At 38.6% G+C, this 19,367-nt stretch overlaps 1 protein-coding gene across 6 annotated transcripts in view; it reads right to left on the bottom strand.

Moving 5' to 3' along the window:
* nek7 (NIMA-related kinase 7) overlaps positions 1-19,367 on the bottom strand; it is a 196,794-nt gene that overhangs the window by 97,472 nt on the left and 79,955 nt on the right. For 3 of the 6 annotated variants that reach the window (XM_041208099.1, XM_041208098.1, XM_041208101.1), the window contains 2 exons: positions 18,426-18,550; positions 15,540-15,629 (listed from right to left, as the gene is read on the bottom strand). The exons of 1 other annotated variant lie outside the window; for it this stretch is intronic. In XM_041208099.1, coding sequence (XP_041064033.1) covers positions 15,540-15,602 — 63 coding nt within the window. In that variant the 5' untranslated portion in view covers positions 15,603-15,629; positions 18,426-18,550. The remainder of the gene's footprint in view (positions 1-15,539; positions 15,630-18,425; positions 18,551-19,367) is intronic. 2 more of the 6 variants (XM_041208100.1, XM_041208103.1) reach the window with 1 other exon arrangement.

Here is a 19,367-nt window from a genome sequence, read left to right as displayed (position 1 = left end):
ACAGGTGCAGTGTACAATTAACAAAAGATATTTAACTTGTTTGAGAATTATAATCAATGCAAGTTTATCAAGCGATAGGCCACAGTTAGTTGGCATCAAGAAACAGTCACTGCAAACTGTCATTCGATTGTGGTACTAAGGGATGAGAAATAAAACAGCACCAGGTTTTTATTTTAAACTTGCATTACCAATAGCAATCAAAATATTTCAAATTGCTTTCTTAAACTCCCATCCATTCAAAGGTGAATCAATTTTTTTTTTAAACAAAACCTATCCAGCATTAGGCATAACTTTTTCAAAAGCGATTCTCACATTTTAGACAATCCATTTGTTTGTAAAACTAACTCGGTACACTTGCATCATGAATTGCTGGCATTGCATATATGTTGATTGAGCAAATGTTAATGGTCTGCGTCTTCTTGTCCATAGCAAAGCTGCAGCTTATGCCGCTGACTGCGTTAAAAAAAAGTTATCTTTTCATAGATACAAGCAAAATACTGCAGATGCTGGAAATCTGAAACAAAAAACAGAAAATGCTGGAAAAACTCTGAAGAAGAGTTATACAGACTCGAAACGTTAAGTCTGTCTTTCTCTCCACAGATGCTGTTGGACCTGCTGAGTTTTTCCAGCTTTTTCTGTTTTTGTTACCTTTTCATAGGCTGCAGTGCAGCATGGATCCAATGGCAAGGTAAACAGGGAGGCCTAGTGGCAAGATGTAGTTCCAGTCAAATCATGCCCCCTTTGACATCCTGAACTAAAGACATACCCATTTAAGTCTGTCTTCAGCTCAATAACAAGCGTTGTTAAGTTTCTTCCAACTATTTTTAATTCTAGCCTTGTGAGTGGAGCCTGGGGTGGAGGTGGGTGTGCAGAGCCAGATGAGCCAGGGCTGATAGAGGGCGGGGAGCAGGAGCTTGGGGGAAGTGTTTTGACACTCATTTAAAGGGCTGCACTCCTGAGCTAGGAACAGCCCTAAATAAATCAGTGTAAAAACTAGCTAAGTAGAAGGCAAATTAGCTCAAGTTCACATGCAGACAGATCCCAGCGGGACAGTCAGCATGGGCTCCCTGGAGCACAAGAAGGCACACCGCAAGTAGCGTGTGAGTATGTAAGTGGGCTCCCGGGAACTCGCATGCTGCTGGGGGCCTAAATAGTGGTGAACATCTCAACATTTGATGCCATTGGGAATGCAAGAAATCAGCCCTATATCTCAAAATAGTGTCTGGGCCGCATCTAATGGAACACTTTCTTCCCAGAGCTCGCTGGACCAAGACATTTTTCATTTTCTCAGCATCAACTTTATCAATGGTTTCTTATTTTCTTTGCCATAGAAGAGTGTCTACGTTTTTGATCCTTACTTTTCAATGCCTCGTTTCTACCAATATACTATGTTTTCTGTACATCAATTACTCATGTTCGCTATAAGTAACTAACTGTAAATTCCTGTTAAAATGCGTTTTCCCCACATTACACATTTAATTAAATAGCGGACCAAACTAAATAAAAGGTATTCTGTAGGTATGCTGAAATACTGGACAGTATATAAAGTGCAAATTACTGTTAAGTTGAAAAACGTGCTAAACAGATTTTGAGAGGCTTGGCAAAGTAAATTCTATCCAAACATTTTAAAAGTGGCAGGAAGCATTTGACACCTGCAAATTGGCAAACTGTTGACTTGGCTGTATGTGAAAACACCAACGAAGCAACATCCTGTAATAGTAGCAGCAAGTCAAGTAAGAGAACTAAAGCATTCTCCATGTTTGTCAAAAATATCAAGTTATAAATACCATTTGAAAGCTATTTGTGTAGAGTTCAGGCCACTGGATAATCTTTGTTTCATTAGTTAACATATGTAATTTATTCATCAACAGAAACAGATTTATTAAAAGAAATCCCATAAATTATACTAGATTTAAAATTGTGAGATTTCAAATTATGCAAATCACAATGGCTTCTGGTTTAGTATGCCATTACTTTCTCAGAAGGATAATTTTGCTTACTACAAGTTGTGGAGATATTTTTTTTTTACTTCAAAAAAATTCCACAACACAGGAGAAAAAAGAGAGCAAACAATTATTATTCTAACAGAGAAACGTCTTACTTCAGAAGTGGTGTGAAAACCAATCGAAAATAATTCATGAGCTATGCTTAAACTTGCTACTTAATGCCACATATTTTATTACTTAATGAAAGCTTTCACACAATCTCACAACTGACATATGCACACCCATAATATGAGCTGCAGCAACCACAGCAAGACCCATCAAATCCACAAGTTGCTTGAAATGTTATAATTTTATTACGGAGGCATTTAAATTTCTTATTTTGATACCACTGATGCAAGGCAAACCTTACATTTAAACAGCATATTTCACAAACTTAGGACATCCAAAAGGTTTCAGAGCCAATGAAGTACTTTTATGTGCAACTACTGCTGGAATGTATGGAAAACACAGTCGCCAATTTACACACAAGGTCTCGCAAATAGCAATATGAAAATGACCAGATAATTCTATGTTCTAGCAATGTTGGTTTAGGGATAAATATTGGTTTAGACACCATGGAGAACTCCCCTACTCTCCTTTGAATAGTGCCTTGAGATCTTTTACACACACACCCAAGAATACAGGCAGGATATCAGTTTAGAGTCTTATCTGAAAGATGGTACCTCTGGTAGTACCGCACTTCCTCAGTGGCAGCAAGCTTATATTTCTAAGTCTCTGAAGTGGAACTTAAAAACTACAACCTTAACTAGAAGATAAAATTTCATCCCAGTTTTCCCAACTAGAGGTGGGGGAGGGGGGTGGAAAACAAGTCGTCGGATTTTTTTTACATTTTTATGGTCAAAGAACTGAAATAGGATGCATCTTATTAGTCAAACTTAAGAACAATCTTTTAAAATGTTTGCATTTATTTTGTTTACATGAATGCAGCTGTTAATATTGAGTGTCTGTTTTACCGATCCGATTGCAGAAGGAACCAGTGTAACTTTAACCAATCATATTTTAAAAGCTTAAATCAATTGCTGTCCCTTGAATCAACTGGATCTCTGAAGCATGCTAATAAGTGTCACATCACATATCACCTGTATCTGCACTACTGTTAAAAAAAACTATCAAAACAATCTCCTGACATTTCATCAGGATGGTAGTTCCTTGTTCAGCCCACTAATTAAATGCAGACTCTTACAGGATGTATGTGCTATATGCAAGGCTATTATTGCACATTAGATTGCTATTGAAAGAGCTGGGAAAAGGTTGGAAGGAAGTTATTAAGTGTCAGAGCATTCTTCATTGTTCTTTTTTTTTTGCACCAATGCTCTCTCTTCTTGATGCAGTAAAAAATAAATATACTGGCCCAAATTTTGCTCTCAAAGTAACAATGAGGCCAACGATGCTCACCGTTACTTACTCATAAATGGTACAGTAACTTTAGGTGTGGGACGTTGCACAGTAAAATGTAAATATCCAAAAGTTGCTGACAGGATTGCACAACCAATAATTTAGCAAAACATCTGTTTCACCATTGACATACATTGAAAATCATGAAGTTGCTGTACTTGCGCCATGGGCACAAATTAAACTCGCCACAGAAGGTTAATTTTCATTAAAAGCTTACTTTCACCTAAAATAATGTGATAATTGTTCATTACTGCCTATCAAGTCCATTGGCACTGGAAATGAAGTATTACAAATATGAAGTCTCATTCCTCCAGGTATTCATTGTTGCTGATATTAAAAATGCCAAATTTACAATTTTTACTTTTTAAAAAAAACTCTTCCTTTCTCTTTTTCTCTCTCTTAATCCATTTTCTTTCTTTCTTTCCCTTTATTACTTACATTACCTGTATCTGCACTGATTATAACTGATTTGACAGTGAAATCACTCTCCAATGAACATTTCATTCTCAATCTTTCCACTGTTAGTTTTTTTTATTCTTTCACGTGACATGGGCATTGCTGGCTCGGCCAGCATTAATGCCCATCCCTAATTGCCCTCGAGAAGATTTTGGAGAGTCGCCTTCTTGAACCATGCAGACTATGTGGTGTAGGTACACCCACAGTGCTGTGAGGGAGGAAGTTCCAAGATTTTGACCTAGCGAAAGTGAAGGAACGGCAATATAGTTCCAAGTCAGGATAGCATATGGTTTGGAAGGGAACATGCAGGTGGTGGCGGTTCCACACATCTGCTGCCCTTATCCTTCCAAGTGGTAGAGGTTGCAGGTTTGGAAGATGCTGTAGAAGGAGTCTTGGTGAGTTGCTGCAGTGCATCTTGTAGATGGCACACACTGCTGCCACTGTGCATTGATGTGGAGGGGATGGATGTTGAAGGTGGTGAATGGGGTGCCAATCAAGTGAGCTGCTTTGTCCTGGATGGTGTTGAGCTTCTTGAGCGTTGTTGGAGCTGTACTCATCCGGACAAGTGGAAAGTATTCCATCACACTCCTGACTTGTGCCTTATTGCCAATGGACAGGCTTTGGGGAGTCAGGGGGTGAGTTACTCGCCACATGATTCCTAGCCTCTAACATGCCCTTGTAGCCACAGTACTTATATGGCTAGGCCAATTCAGTTTCTGGTCAATGGTAACCCCCAAAATGTTGATAGTGGGGGAATTCAGCCAGGGGAATGTCATTAAATGTCAAGAGGCGATGGTTAGATTCCCTCTTGTTGGAGATGGTCATCGCCTGCCACTTGTGGGGCGCAAATGTTACTTACCACTTGTCAGTCCAAACCTGGATATTGTCCAGGTCTCGCTGCATTTGGACATGGGCTGCTTCAGTATCTGAGGAGTCAAGAATGATGAACATTATGCAATCATCAGTGAACACCCCCATTTCTGACCTTATGATGGAAGGAATGTCATTAATGAAGCAGCTGAAGATGGTTGGGCTGAGGACACTACCCTGAGGAATTCCTGCAGTGATGTCCTGGAATGGAGGTGATTGATCTCTAACAATCTCAACCATCTTCCTTTGTACTAGGTATGACTCCAAACTGCAGAGAGTTTTCCCCCTGATTCCCACTATCTCCAGTTTTGTTAGGGCTCCTTGATGCCACACTTGGCCAAATGCTCCTTGATGCCAAGGGCAGTCACTGTCACCTCACCTCTGGAGTTCAGCTATTTTGTCCATGTTTGAACCAAGGCTGCAATGAGGTCAGGAGCTGAGTGGGCCTGACAGAACCCAAACTGAGTGTCAGTGAGCATCAGTCTTACAGTGGGTAAGAAATTCCACACACTTATGTGTGGAATGCAACAGCACAAAGGTAATCATAAATATTCGAGCCTAAAGTATTTTTTTGTGACCAGTTGTTACCCTTACTATTATGAGTGAGAAAAGTTTCAGGAATCTCCCACACGTGAATTACAAGCATGACATCCTATTCCATGACCCCTGATGAAAAGGGAATTCGGGTCATGTGTAAAGCAGTTATGGAGCATAGTCTGTGCTAGAGACATGAAGGCATAACTGAGTACATGAATTATCATTTTAATTTTAAAGCAGTGAATTATCCTGTTGGGAGCAGTTAAATTATGATTAACAGCCACATAATTTATAACCTTTCACACGTAGTAAATTAGAAGCAAGCTTTGCCGCTGTTTAAAATGCCAATTTCCAATTTTGTATGAATACATCAATTAAAACTTTTTCCCCCCCCACAATAAAGTGTGCTTTTATGACAATGACTATTGGATAATTGAATAGCACAAGGATAATTTAAAATGAAGTTGAGCAAGAGAGCATTGTATTGCAGATTTCAAAATCAGCTTCCATATTTCAAACATCTCTCCCTTACAATTTAATTGGTTGTGAGGTGAAGTTTCCAAAGTCCATTCATTCATTCTGAAGCTTCTGAATGATATAGTATGACATTTAACTCAACAAACAATATAAAAGTAATTTCTCTCTCTCTCTTCCAGACAAAAAATAGCCCAGGAAATTCTAGGTCTATTCAAACCAGACCTCAGTAAAAACTCTAATATTACACTAGTTTTGAACGATGTATTACAGCAATCATGCTGGATGCATACAACATTCATTGTGGTTGAATTGAAAAGAATTTTATTTTGAATGAAATCAATCTTCCCTATAACTTAGTTAGCCGTCAAACAGAAATGTAATAAAATTATAAAATACTTTAGCACACGACGTAGGTTCTGAATTTGCATTGTATTATTTTAAAGCAAGAAACATATATTTCCAAAACTACTACATTTGAAGTATAACACATGGGGACAAGCAAACATAAATGAGATTACTAATTCAATCTAGAACTTAATCCCTCTCCAGGAACATGCATATTTTAACAAAAAATAAGCAATTAAGTTCTTCTTGAATTTTATTTTGCAATCATAATAATGAGTCAAATGGTCAAATTCTTTCTGGAATTTTAGGGTTGCAAATTGAAACATCTGTTTATTTTGAAATTAGTTATCTTCACAGTTCTACAATTACTTTCTATTGACAATTCCCACGAACTTTAGTACAATTATAGATCTTTAATATCTATATTTGTTGCCAACGTCATTCCCCAGGTGCTCTTACATTTTTAATTTCATCATCAAAATCCGGGATGGAATGCAAGGAAAATAATTGGAGTACACCACCATCCCCACTCCTCCAAAAGAGCAAATTGTAAAGTCAGGGGAAAACTTCAATTTTTATTTTGAACATCAATAAGCCTCAAAATAAAATGCAAAAGAATAACAAGGCAGAGGTAAAATAAATGTTAGCCCACAATTATTTACACAGTTCACAGATGTCACACATTGATTATGCCAATGATAGTTCCAAAAGTTACCTAATTCCATGGTTACAAAATATGGTTAAGCTACTTCAGCAGTAAAATACATATATATGTATGTGAATGAATTGTACTGCACGATGTTGTGTTGACTAAAATACATGTTTTAGTTGTGTATTATCATATCACGAGGGATAAATATTTTGAAGCCTGACTGATAAATGAAATTCTCATGTTAACAGAATGTGTTGTGAACAATATCTTGCTATCATTCTTAAGCTTTCAAAAAAAATGGTTCTCAAAATTTTGAGTTAAAAATTAGATACAATCTCCAATAACTTTTTCATATATCTGCCATGTTTAAACATAATGTGGCGCTTGTTTTACCTCTTGTAAGAGTAGTTTCTCAGCTGTACCTCAACATATACCAAAGAAATTAAAAATAAAACACCTACAGGTAATGCCACAAAAAACTACTTGATTAAGTACGCTTCCAGGTTATGCAATCAGTTTTTAGGTAACTGTTTCAAAAATAAATTGCATTACCCTTTTTAATGTGTTTGATATCCTTTTTAACTCAAGTGTTTGAGTTTGTAAGCATTGTTTATTACTATTTGCAAACCAAAGTGAAAGCAGGCAAATGTAAATAATAATATATAATATACCTAATACTTCACCATTTCACAGTAAATGTCCAATCATGCAATGTTAAAATCTTACTTCTGTGTACCACTTCCTGTTCACGAAATCTTATTACTATTGCCATAACACACTTATTATACTTGGCCGAGAATTTCTGTATGATATTTCTCATGTTTATATTAATAACAGAAATGTGATACATTGTCATTACACCCTTCTACCACTGGTGGGGTTATTGGGCTTCAGCTTTATATTGCCCAGCTCCTCCTGATGTAGTGCAGAAAAAGTTCTCCACTCCATTTAACTTTACTTCTTTGCTTCTAGAACTACCCTAAATTTTTCCACTGAAATTGAAGTAGTATATAAAACTAAGAACAAAATGCATAACTTTAAAATTGAGACTAAATTACATCCATGCTCCATGGTCCAATTTTTAAAGAAATTCATTCACAGGACTTAGCCACCAGTGGCAAGGCTGGTATTTATTGTCCATGCCTAATTGCTCTCTACAGCACTGAGTGAGACACCTTGATTACAACTGAATGGTTTGCTAGGCCATTTCAGAGGGCAATTAAGAGTCACCACATTAATGTAGCCAGGAGTCACATATAGGCTAGACCAGGTAAGGCAACAGATTCCCTTCCCTATGGTAGTTTCATGATAAATGCATTATTGACTGAACTTAACTGGTAGGATTTGAACTCATGTCTCAAGATCATTTGTGCAGGCCTCTGGTTACCAGTCCAGTGACATAATCCAATGCTACCATACCCAACATATTACCCAATTTTCCCCAACTATCGATCCCTGCTTCACTCAGACTCTCCACGTGCAACACCTAGATAGATCAATGAGTATGTTAAAACTCTTTATGACATTTTATTCATAACACCTATTTAAAAGCAGTAAAGCCAAACAGTAAAGTGGTGGTGCATTCTTCCACTATAGGCAGTGTCAATCCATTCTGACTATTTTCAGTTTAAACCTTGAACTTTTCACCCCTATCCACCCAATTCAAAAACTTCAAAGGAATTTTGGCACTCCTCTTCATTCAGAATTTATCCAATTTCAACCTAAACAGTTAATTACAGTTAAACTGATTTTCCCCATACTGAGAGCTCCCTGTCAGGCTGCAATAGCAAATAAATGAAATGAACCTCATTTCTGATAATGTGGATTAAAGTGAATTCCTTGACCTCCAAAGTCAAAGAATGCCAAATGACTGCTTCTTTGTGTGTGCGCTTTTAACAGATTTTGGAATGTCGATTTTTCCTGTGGCTGCAGGTTATCTGTGCTGCGAGTGAATAAGTGAACCATGCACTTTCCAAGATGTGGCCAAAAAGATGTTACCAGTATTTTCCTGATCCTCAATGTGTCAGTGTTGGGCTTCTTTCTCATTCTGCCACTGTGTTTGCACAGTAAAATAAATCAATACACTGCACCTGCTGCCAGTTTGCCCAGATTTTAAAATCAATACTTTGGCTCTGCTGTGAGTAATTTCTCCTATAGATTGCAACTCTTAAGAATTTGTGGTTATTACCTAGCCGACACAGAGTTGCTGGTTGCTCGAGATTGTGCAAATTATGTTAATAAATATTTGTAATTATTTTTTCAATTAACACACACTCATCATCACGTAAAACATACAATGGCCCAGATTTGGATAAAAGGGTATTGGCATCTGAATAACATGTTGTTATAAATGCAGCAACTTGTTGCGAGGAAGAGATGGGCCAAGAACTGTGAATCACCATAAGTTGCAGGACCACTCCAATAAGAATCGGACCACTCTGCCATTAGCTTTGTGAAAATAGCATCTTGCACTTAACCTCCCAGTGTTTTTCACAAAGTTGCTCATTAATTGTCTATTAAACTCAACAAAGTGAAGTCAAGTCTAGTAATTAACAGTGCAAGTACCCTTTTAACTACTTGATAATTGTTAATGACTAACAATCAATCTCTGTAGCCCAGAAAGTAAACAATCGTAAGTTTGGTGCCTCATTGCTTCACATCGTGAATTGTTCAGATTTTAAGAAGACAGGAAGGGTCATGAGGACCTGAAATGTCAACTCTTTTCTTCTCCACCGATGCTGCCAGACCTGCTGAGTTTTTCCAGGTAATTCTGTTTTTGTTTAAAATTTTTACAATTTTATTCTTGGTTTTCCTTTGCTCCTTTTTCTTCGCCTTCATCTTTCTTGCCCTCTATTTCTCTTCACCCACCCTAATATACTTCCTTCTCAGTCCTTCCTCTGCTTTTATTTCCATAAGAACATAAGAACCAGGAGCAGGAGTAGGCAATTCAGCCCCTTGAGCCTACCCCGCCATTTAATACGATCATGGCTGATTTAATTTTGGCCTCAACTAAAACTTCCCGCCTTTTCCCCATAACCTTTCAACCCATAACTACTAAAAAAAAACTGTCTATCTCCTCAAATTTATTCAGCGTCCCGGCATCCAATGCACTCTGAGGTAGTGAATTCCACAGATTCACGACCCTTTGAGAAAAGTAATTCCTCCTCATCTCTGATTTAAATCTACCATCCCTTAGCCTAAAACTATGGCCTCTCGTTCTAGAATGCCCCACAAGGGGAAACATCCGCTCCACGTCTACTTTGTCTATCCCCTTTGGCATCTTATATACCTCAATTGGATCTCCTCTCATCCTTCTAAGCTCTAATGAGTACAGGCCTAAACTGCTCAATCTCTCTTCATAAGACAAGCCCCGTGTCTCTGGAATCAACCTAGTGAATCTCCTCTGAACCGCCTCCAGTCCATCTACATCCTTCCTCAAGGCTTGGCCTGAATAGCCAAGTGGTTATGGTACTGGGTTTGTAACCCCAAGATCAAAAGTTCAAATCTCACACTGGTAAACTATGAAACAATGTCACTTCATCTGAAAAACAGATGGAAACAAGTTTGTACTCAAAAGAGTTACATCCTTCCTCAAGTAAGGGGACCAAAACTGTGCACAATACTGCATATGCAGTCTCACCAATGCCTTGTACAATTGCAACAACACTTCCCTATTTTTATACTCCCTTCCTTTAGCAATAAATGCCCAAATTCCATTTGTCTTCCTTATTACTTGCTGTGACTGCATACTAGCTTTCAGCGATTCATGCACAAGGACACCCAGATCCCTATGCACTGAAGCATTCTGAAGTTTCTCTCCATTTAAATAATAAGTCGCCTTTTTATTCTTCCGACCAAAATGGATAACCTCACACTTATCCACATTAAATTCCATCTGCCTAATTTTGGCCCATTCACCTAACCTGTCCATATCCATTTGTAACTTTCTTATTTCTTCACTGCAACTTAGTTTCCCACCTATTTTGGTGTCATCTGAAAATTTAGCTATAGTACCTTCTATCCCTGAATCCAAGTCATTAATATAGATTGTAAATAGTTGGGGCCCAAGTACCGAGCCCTGTGGCACCTCACTAGTTACAGCTTGCCATCCAGAAAAAGACCCATTTATCCCAGCTTTCTGCTTTCTGTTGATTAGCCAATCCTCCGTCCAAGCTAATATATTACCCCTAACGCCGTGAGATCTTGACGTGTCTTAATATTTTGTGTGGCACCTTATCAAAGGCCTTCTGGAAGTCCAGATATACATCTACAGGATCCCCATTATCTACTTTGCTTGTCACATCTTCATAGGACTCTAGCAAATTAGTCAAACACAATTTACGCTTCATAAAACCATGCTGACTCCGATGGATTGCATTTTGACTTTCCAAATGCCCCAATACCACTTCCTTAATAATGGATTCCAACAATTTCCCAATGACAGATGTTAAACTAACTGATCTACAGTTTCCTACTTTCTGCCTCCCCCTGTTTTTGAATAAGGGTATTATATTAGCATTTTTCCAATGCTAATATAACCTTTCCAGAATCCAGGGAATTTTGGAATATTATAGCCAATACATCCACTATCTCCACTGCCACTTCCTTTAGGGTTTTGGGATGTAGGCCATCATCAGGTCCTGGGGACTTGTCACCCTTTAATCCCAATAGTTTGCTCAGTACTTTTTCTCTCGTGACGGTGATTGTTCTAAGTTCCTCCTTCTTTATACCCTCTGCATTGTTACTACTGGGGTGGTACTAGTGTCCTCCACCGTGAAAACTGAGGCAAAATATTGATTAAGCGTCTCTGCCATTTCTGCATTCCCCACTATTAACTCCCCAGCCTCATCCTCCAAGGGACCAATATTCACCTTAGCTTCTCTCTTTCTTTTTATACACTTGTACAAGCTTTGCTATCAGTTTTTACATTTTGAGCTAGTTTTCTTTCATAATTTACCTTTGCTCTTTTTATTATTTTTTTTAGTAACCCTTTGTTGATCTTTAAAAGTTTCCCAATCTTCCAGCCTGCCACTGACCTTTGCAATTTGGTATGCTTTAGTTTTTGCCTTTATGTTATCTTTAACTTCCTTGCTTAGCCATGGATGCTTTTTCCATCTCTGACCATTTTTCTTCCTCTTTGGAATATATTTTACTTGGGAGGAACTGAATATCTCCTTAAACATCTGTCACTGTTCATCAACTGTCCTACCTTGTAGTCTTCCTGCCCAGTCCACTAGGGCCCAAATCTGCCCTCAGGCCTATGTAGTTACCCTTGTTTAACTCCAGAACGCTAGTGCAGAACTCAAGTTTCTCGCTCTCAAACTGAACTCAAATTTCAATCCTTAAGCCTCACTGGTTAAGGAGATAAATCAATTGTCCCATTGTTCACCAAGTCCCTAGATGCCATGTTGCCTTGCTCATCATAGGATGATTAAATAATGTTATCAACTTGCATTTCCAACAACTTCATTGGAAAAAATGTTAAAACCTAAATGTGCACAAACAAGTCTAACAAATGGAATGCTAGGAGATGCCCAACTCCAGCAAAACCTTGTTCTTTATGAATTTTCACATTGGTTTGAAGCATAATACGCAAGGGTATAAAGACCTTTCTGAACTTTGGCGTTCTGCAGTCCTTTGCTCATTAACTAATATGGCTGTCTCCATTTTTTTATAAAACCTGTTCATTACTTGCTGTTTAAATATAGCAACTGTGACTGTTTTTATCCCATGCCAGACCCTGAAGTGCTTTCTGCTGTCCATGGAGCTGGTGCAAACTTTCTCTCGCTGTCATTACAACTCTGCCTGCTTTCTGCTGCCAATTCATGCTATTTATTTCATTTCTTCAAAATTTAGCCACAATAAATTTGCAGTGTTCTCATTCTCTTAATTTCTTACTGAAATCAGTGACCACATTTGCTTAATTTTTTACTAAGTAGAAAGATTTTGTTTTGTTTATGGTGGTTGAAAAAGTTTTAGAAATGAAGTCATCTGTAGCACTCTCTGGGTCTATTTCTGTGCATATGAGAGAGTTTGGCTATGATTTGGCATTTTTTTTTCCCCTGACAAATATTTAGTTTGCATTCTGCAGGAATATTCAATTGTGATAGGTACGTGGTGGTTAAGTGAATGGAATACTTATTTCATAATATCTGAAGTTCACCAGCTTAGTTCCTATTAGTCTGTATAGTGGGATCTTTTTTCATCTAGTGCTTTCAAGAACTATTGTCACATCCTTTAGGAATGTGAAATCTCAACTAAATGGTCTTTAACCATTGTGCACATCAACTTAGGAAACTTCCCACACATGTATCTAGTGTCCAGTGACATGCCTCATACCAACTTAGGTGATTTGTATTGACATTATCCCAAATAATGCACAGGGTATTTTTCCACTGATGAGTTTAATATGTATCTCATTAAGTTCGCAGCTTTTTTTCCCCCACACATCTCTCTGAAGTTACAGTTCCACAAAATTCCTCTGATATTCTTACATAGCCTAACTTTATGTTTTAAGTAGCCCTACCACATTAACACTGTGACATAACAATATGCTCCCCACCACCACATTTAGATGCAATATCTTAGAAATGTTGCCACCAGAAATTGTTTTTAAACACAATGCTGGACTCAGTGCTTCATATTAAGTTTCCTTTCCCAGTACTTCAAAGCTACAAAAACACACTCCTACATGATTATCTTCCTTGTATTCTCTGTGACCAAATCAAAATTTATTACAGTCTCCTAACCTATGATATGGTAGTGTTGTTGTTATGCTACCAGTCTAATAATCCAAAGAACAAATGATGAAAGCACACCATGATAGTTTAAAAACTTGAATACAGTTTGGAGAAAAAGTTAGGATCTAAATTATTGTAAATACTCAACTGATTCACTACTGGTCTTTCTGGAAGAAAACCAAATGTGGCTTCAGTCCCACACCACCATGATGGACTCTTACCAACCCGCTCAAGTGGCCTTAAAAGCCACTAATTTGTATGAAACTGCTACAAATAATACACCTTCTTCACACTTATCATAGCAGATGGCATTCCTTTGATATCTTTGCACACCTCAACTTTAAGTTTCAGATAGCCCATTAACACTAAGATGTAACAAGATGCTCCCATCACCACTTACAGAGGCAATAATTTGGCAATAAATGCTGGACTTGTCAACAACACCCAGATCCTAAGAATAATTTTATTTTCAAACTGATTTTTTTATTGGAATCCTAAAAGTGAAACTCCTTAACTCTGTCACTCTTTCCTTCATACAACCTAGTCACTTGTTCTTCATTAACTTTGTTTTCTTTTCAACCTTCTTGATGTCCTAAGAAAATTACCTTTCAACATGTGACTCTACCCAATGGACAAGGTTATTCGACAGATAAAAGCATGATGTTGCACCAAATTTTGAGCTGCTCAAGTTTAGTTTCAGAATTTTAGAGGAAGTGGCAAGAAACTGTCAGGTTTCTAAAAGTATTCTCTTATAGCTGGAAATTTTTGAATGCAAGACAGTGCCAAAAGTGAAAAATATAGTTACTGTATACAATTATGCTAATTTTAGTTTGGGACAGAGGAGGAGAAATAAATTAAAATCACAAGACTATGTTTTAAAAATACTGATTTCCTGAAGAGGATCAATGCCCACTCAGTAAGCAGATTCTCAGATACTCAATGATTAAATATGAATGAAGGTTAATGATAATTAAGCAATGCATTAGGGTCAATAAGAGTTCAACAATGCCACAACTGCAAGAAAATAAATGTCTTGAAAATAATTTCACCTGATCAATGTCCCATTGCTAAAACAATGGAAAAATAACTTGTTTTGAAGGACCACAGGTTTGAAACATACTTACAAATTGATGCTTATACCATTACATTTTATAACAATAAATGTTAAATGTGTCTGTTTTATACTACAATGGAGATACCTAATATATGTATACACATATGCACCAGTTAAAATAACCTTAAAAATGGATTCATTTATTAAAAATTCAAAGTAGCCAAGTCCATCAAAAATGTGCTCTTGAAGCAAAAGCAACAATGAAAAGAGTGACAATTAGGGTGGAATATGTATTTAAAATGTTCAGGATTATGATTTATTTGCATCACACCAGCCTCACACTGGAATAGGATCCATCACAAATTCAGAGGTAAGTACCGTTTGTTGTTCATTTCTGAACACAATTCATGCATCACCATTCTTTCCCTAACCCTTTCCCTGATGGTACTTCATCACAAAGACAACTCAAGAAGTGTCAAGCACATCTGCAAAGCTGTTTTGCCGAAAATGCATTTTTCACAAATCTTTTAGTGTATTCTTGTTAAAGATTATGTAACGCCAACTCAAGTGTATTTGTAATAACATGCCGTAAACCCAGTCAGGCTGGGCTCAGTGACAGCTCTCTCGCTTTGGAGATAAAAGGTCATGGATTCAAGTTCCATTCCAGAGACATTGGCGCATAACTGAGGCTGTCCATTCAGTGCAATACCAAGGGAGAGCTGCATTATTTCAGATGGGACATAAGCCCCCATCAGCCCACTCAGGTGAGCAAGGCACTATTCAAAGACAAGCAAGGAGTTCTCTGTAGTATGTTAACCAATATTTCTCTCTCAACACATAACTAAACAACAGGTTATCTGGTCACTCTTGCACTATGTCCTGAGGTTGCAAAAGGCATTCAATAAACGCAAGGTTTTTTAAAATTTTTTCAAATCATTCTACAGAAGATACAAACCATTTTGGCACCAAATTTAATACAATAACTTTTAAACATTTAAAAGTAGTACCTGTGACTGAAATGCAGAAACTGCAACATGACCAGCGAACTGTTGTGGAGGTTGCTCATCCATAACGTAGAGGAACTAGGATCCTTTTACCTAAGATATTAAATGCAACAAGTTTACTGACATTGCATCATTATCATACACAGGAAATTTCTGATTTACCTACAATGCTTTCATTGCAAGTGCATTTAACTTATTTACACTATTCACATGCAGAGATGTTTGGGATGAATTGGCTTTCTGCTGAAATTACAGGTAAACTTTCAGTTTTGTAACTTAAGTAATGGATGCTACCAAACCATTTCTGCACTAGAACAAAAGTAGCAGTTATTTAAGCATTCACGTTTCCAGTAGATTGACATACACCAGCTTTCAATTTAGCTCACTTGATGGCACAAGTCAGGTGGTTTTGGATTCAAGCTCCAATACAGAAATAAGCTGAGAATCTTGGCTGATATTTCAGTACAGTACTGAAGGAATGCCATATTGTTGAAGACCTAACTTTTCAAATGCGATTTTAAGACCAAAGTCCTACATACTTACTCAGGTGGATGCAAAATATTTCCTTGGTATGATACAAATTAAAGCAAGGGGAATTTTTCTGTAGTTCTGGCCAACATTCTTTTCAACACCACCAAAAAAAAAGCCTCTGATTTTTCATTTGTTTGCCATTTGTGGAACCTTGCTGTGTAGCAATTGTATATTGTATTATCTGTACAATAGTGACTATACTGATCAAAAACAAAGAAGAACTTGTATTTATATATTTCCTTTCATGGCCACAGGTGCCTGAAAGCACTTTACAACCAACTAAGTACTTTTGAAGTATTCTCACTGTTGTAACATAGGAAGCATGGCAGCCAATTTGTTCATAGCAAGGTCCCACAAGCATTTGCCCCAATTCCCTGAATACCTTGGATATCAAAAAACTTATCAATCTTACATTTAAAATTAATGGAGCTGGCATGATTTGCTTCTTGTGGAAGAGTTCCAAATATCTATCACTCTATGTACAGAAACATCATAGAAAAGTACATAAAATAGTCAAAAAGGCAAATGGAATGCTGGCCTTTTTATCTCATCACCATCATGTGTGTTCTGGCCGAAGGCAAGTTTTTTGCTCTCAGTCTTCTCCATGTCCCTCTACCTGTGCCAATCTTTTGCTCTATGTGCTACTCTGAAAATTTTCAGTTTATTTTTACAGTCCATACACGGGTCCTTAGAGCAAAAATGCCACCCTGGATCTGCACGTCTTAGCTGCACGTCTCATCTTTGACCTATAGCCAACTCATTTCACAGAACCACAGAAACACAGAATCTCTCAGTGCAGAAGAGGCTCTTCAGCCCATCGAGTCTGACTGACATGTGAGAAACACCTGACCTACCTACCTAATCCTATTTACCAGCACTTGGCCCATAGCCTTGAATGTTATGACATGCCAAGTGATCATCCAGGTACTTTTTAAAGGATGTGAGGCAACCCGCCTCCACCACCCTCCCAGGCAGCGCATTCCAGACCGTCACCACCCTCTGCGTAAAAAAGTTTTTCCTCACATCCCCCCTAAACCTCCTGCCCCTCACCTTGAACTTATGCCCCCTTGTGACTGACCCTATCCACCCTGTCCATGCCCCTCATAATCTTGTACACCTCGATCAGGTCACCCCTCAGTCTTTGCTCCAATGAATACAACCCAAGTCTATCCAACCTCTCTTCATAATTTAAATGTTTCATCCCAGGCAACATCCTGGTGAATCTCCTCTGCAGCCCCTCCAATGCAATCACATCCTTCCTATAATGTGGCGACCACACTGCACACAGTACTCCAGCTGTGGCCTCACCAAGGTTCTATACAACTCTAACAGGATCTCCCTACTTTTGTAATCTATGCCTCGATCGATAAAGGCAAGTGTCCCATATGACTTTTTCACCACCCCAGTAACATGCCCCTCCGCCTTCAGAGATCTATGGACACACACGCCAAGGTCTCCTTGTTCCATTTACCAAAGCAGGTAGCTTCACTAATGCTTTTGTTGAAATAAACAAACTAAAATCCATTGTTTCTCAGTTTGGGCTTCCATCCTCTCATTTTCATTACCTTTTGGTAGTGCTGCAAACACTTTGGCCTAGAACGTCTGGCTTCTGGAGAGTGGTATTCAGTAGGTACCCCAGAAGATGCTCTGGGGGAACCCTTGAAAGTCCCCAGACAAGGACTGCACAGCAATTTCCTGAATAATTTAAACTTCTGAAATGCAATTACCTTCTACTGGTAACCATCCAGTACTCTGATTTAAATTGGAGAGTTCAGATGGTTCAGACTATCTTAGCAGAATAGTTCCCCTGGAAAAGTTTGAAGGATTAAAACCATTTCTAACTCCTCATTAATTATGGTACTGAACCCCCACCCCGAACTTAACACACCCCCACCCCGCAACCCGCCAACTACTGATTTCCCCAACTACACACCCAAACTGCCCTCCCAACTACCTGACTACATCCCACCCACCCCTGACCCACATTTCCCCCTATCCCGCCAACCTATCTTCCCAGCAACCCTCGACCCACCCACTTACCTTCTCCCTGGCTTCTCGAAGTGCATTTAAACACAAGGACCTTTAAACTTACCTGGTTTACAGTAGCTAGTGCTGCAAAAAGGGGCCATGGCTTCACTTCTCCAATGCTGTTGCCCTGTGCTGGAAGGATTCAGGAACCAGGTACACTGCACATTTCTCACTAGGCCTGGGTCAGAAGAGCAGGTGAGAAATATGCAACTCCTGGCCTGGTTAAGTAAAAAGGAGCTGAGTGGCAATCCGACTGCAGCTGTCACTCCTAGGAAGTTCTGGCTCTTTGTTACCAAAAGGTGGGCCAAAACTAGAGCTCTGAAAGCTTACCTCTGCTGGATACTGTACTAGACGACTTAAAGGTGGTGCAGATCTACTGCTGTTGAAACTCTCCAGCAGTCACCTCTGTGGATTCGTCTCTTTACATGACGTCTTGATTGAAGACCAGCATTCTGCTGTGAAAATTGAGATTGTAATACAGATTTTAATTCAGTCACTGGTTCTGCCCAAAATTTTAAAAGTTAAAAAATGATGCCTGGAATAATTAGGATTCTTTAATTCATAATTTGATTCTGCAGCACCCAGCTTTTTGATGCTAGAGGTGTCTTCATAATGGCATCCACAATGGGTGAGCATATTTCTGGTACTAGCTGTGTTAAATGCCAGTTTGGTGAGGATATTAATGCTCCACTTGCAGACAGTGACCACCAGGGGAACACAGTGTAGGAAGAACATGATGTTAATCAGCATGCAATGCTGATTTGATGAAGGCTCTGCCATTTTGAAGCTCCACACTCCAGCTAAAGCCATCGCTTAAACACACAATAAATATACATTCAGCAGCAGGAAAGATACCCCTACCACTGCTTTTTAAAAGGATCATCAATTTCACTCAGGTTAGTTGATAATTGATTTCTATTGGCCCTATCCTGTGATTATTCAAGTATTTGGTGGTTTTCAGAGAAGTCTACAGGGAGTGGTGCGGCACATGCTGACGAATTTGGTCCTGATGTCAGGGATTCTGCACAAATCACTTGCTCCCGGACACAAGTGCAGTAGTTTGCATCCTCCTTGGACTATGGCCTGAGCAGAAATGATGCAGTGCAGGACAAGCCGCTGGAAAGGGTGTGGGGAAGGATGGGTGGAGATGAATTTCTCAGTAGGAGGTTATAAGAACCACAGTGTTTAGGGAGTAATTCTGCTACTGCAACCTCAGTGAGGGAAGCAGATGCAATGAACATTGCAGACTTCCCCATAGTGCAGGGTTCTATT

The sequence above is a fragment of the Carcharodon carcharias genome, chromosome 16 (assembly GCF_017639515.1).
Source record: "Carcharodon carcharias isolate sCarCar2 chromosome 16, sCarCar2.pri, whole genome shotgun sequence".
NCBI classification, from domain to species: Eukaryota; Metazoa; Chordata; class Chondrichthyes; order Lamniformes; family Lamnidae; genus Carcharodon; species Carcharodon carcharias.
This window is presented reverse-complemented; position numbering and strand designations above follow the sequence as displayed.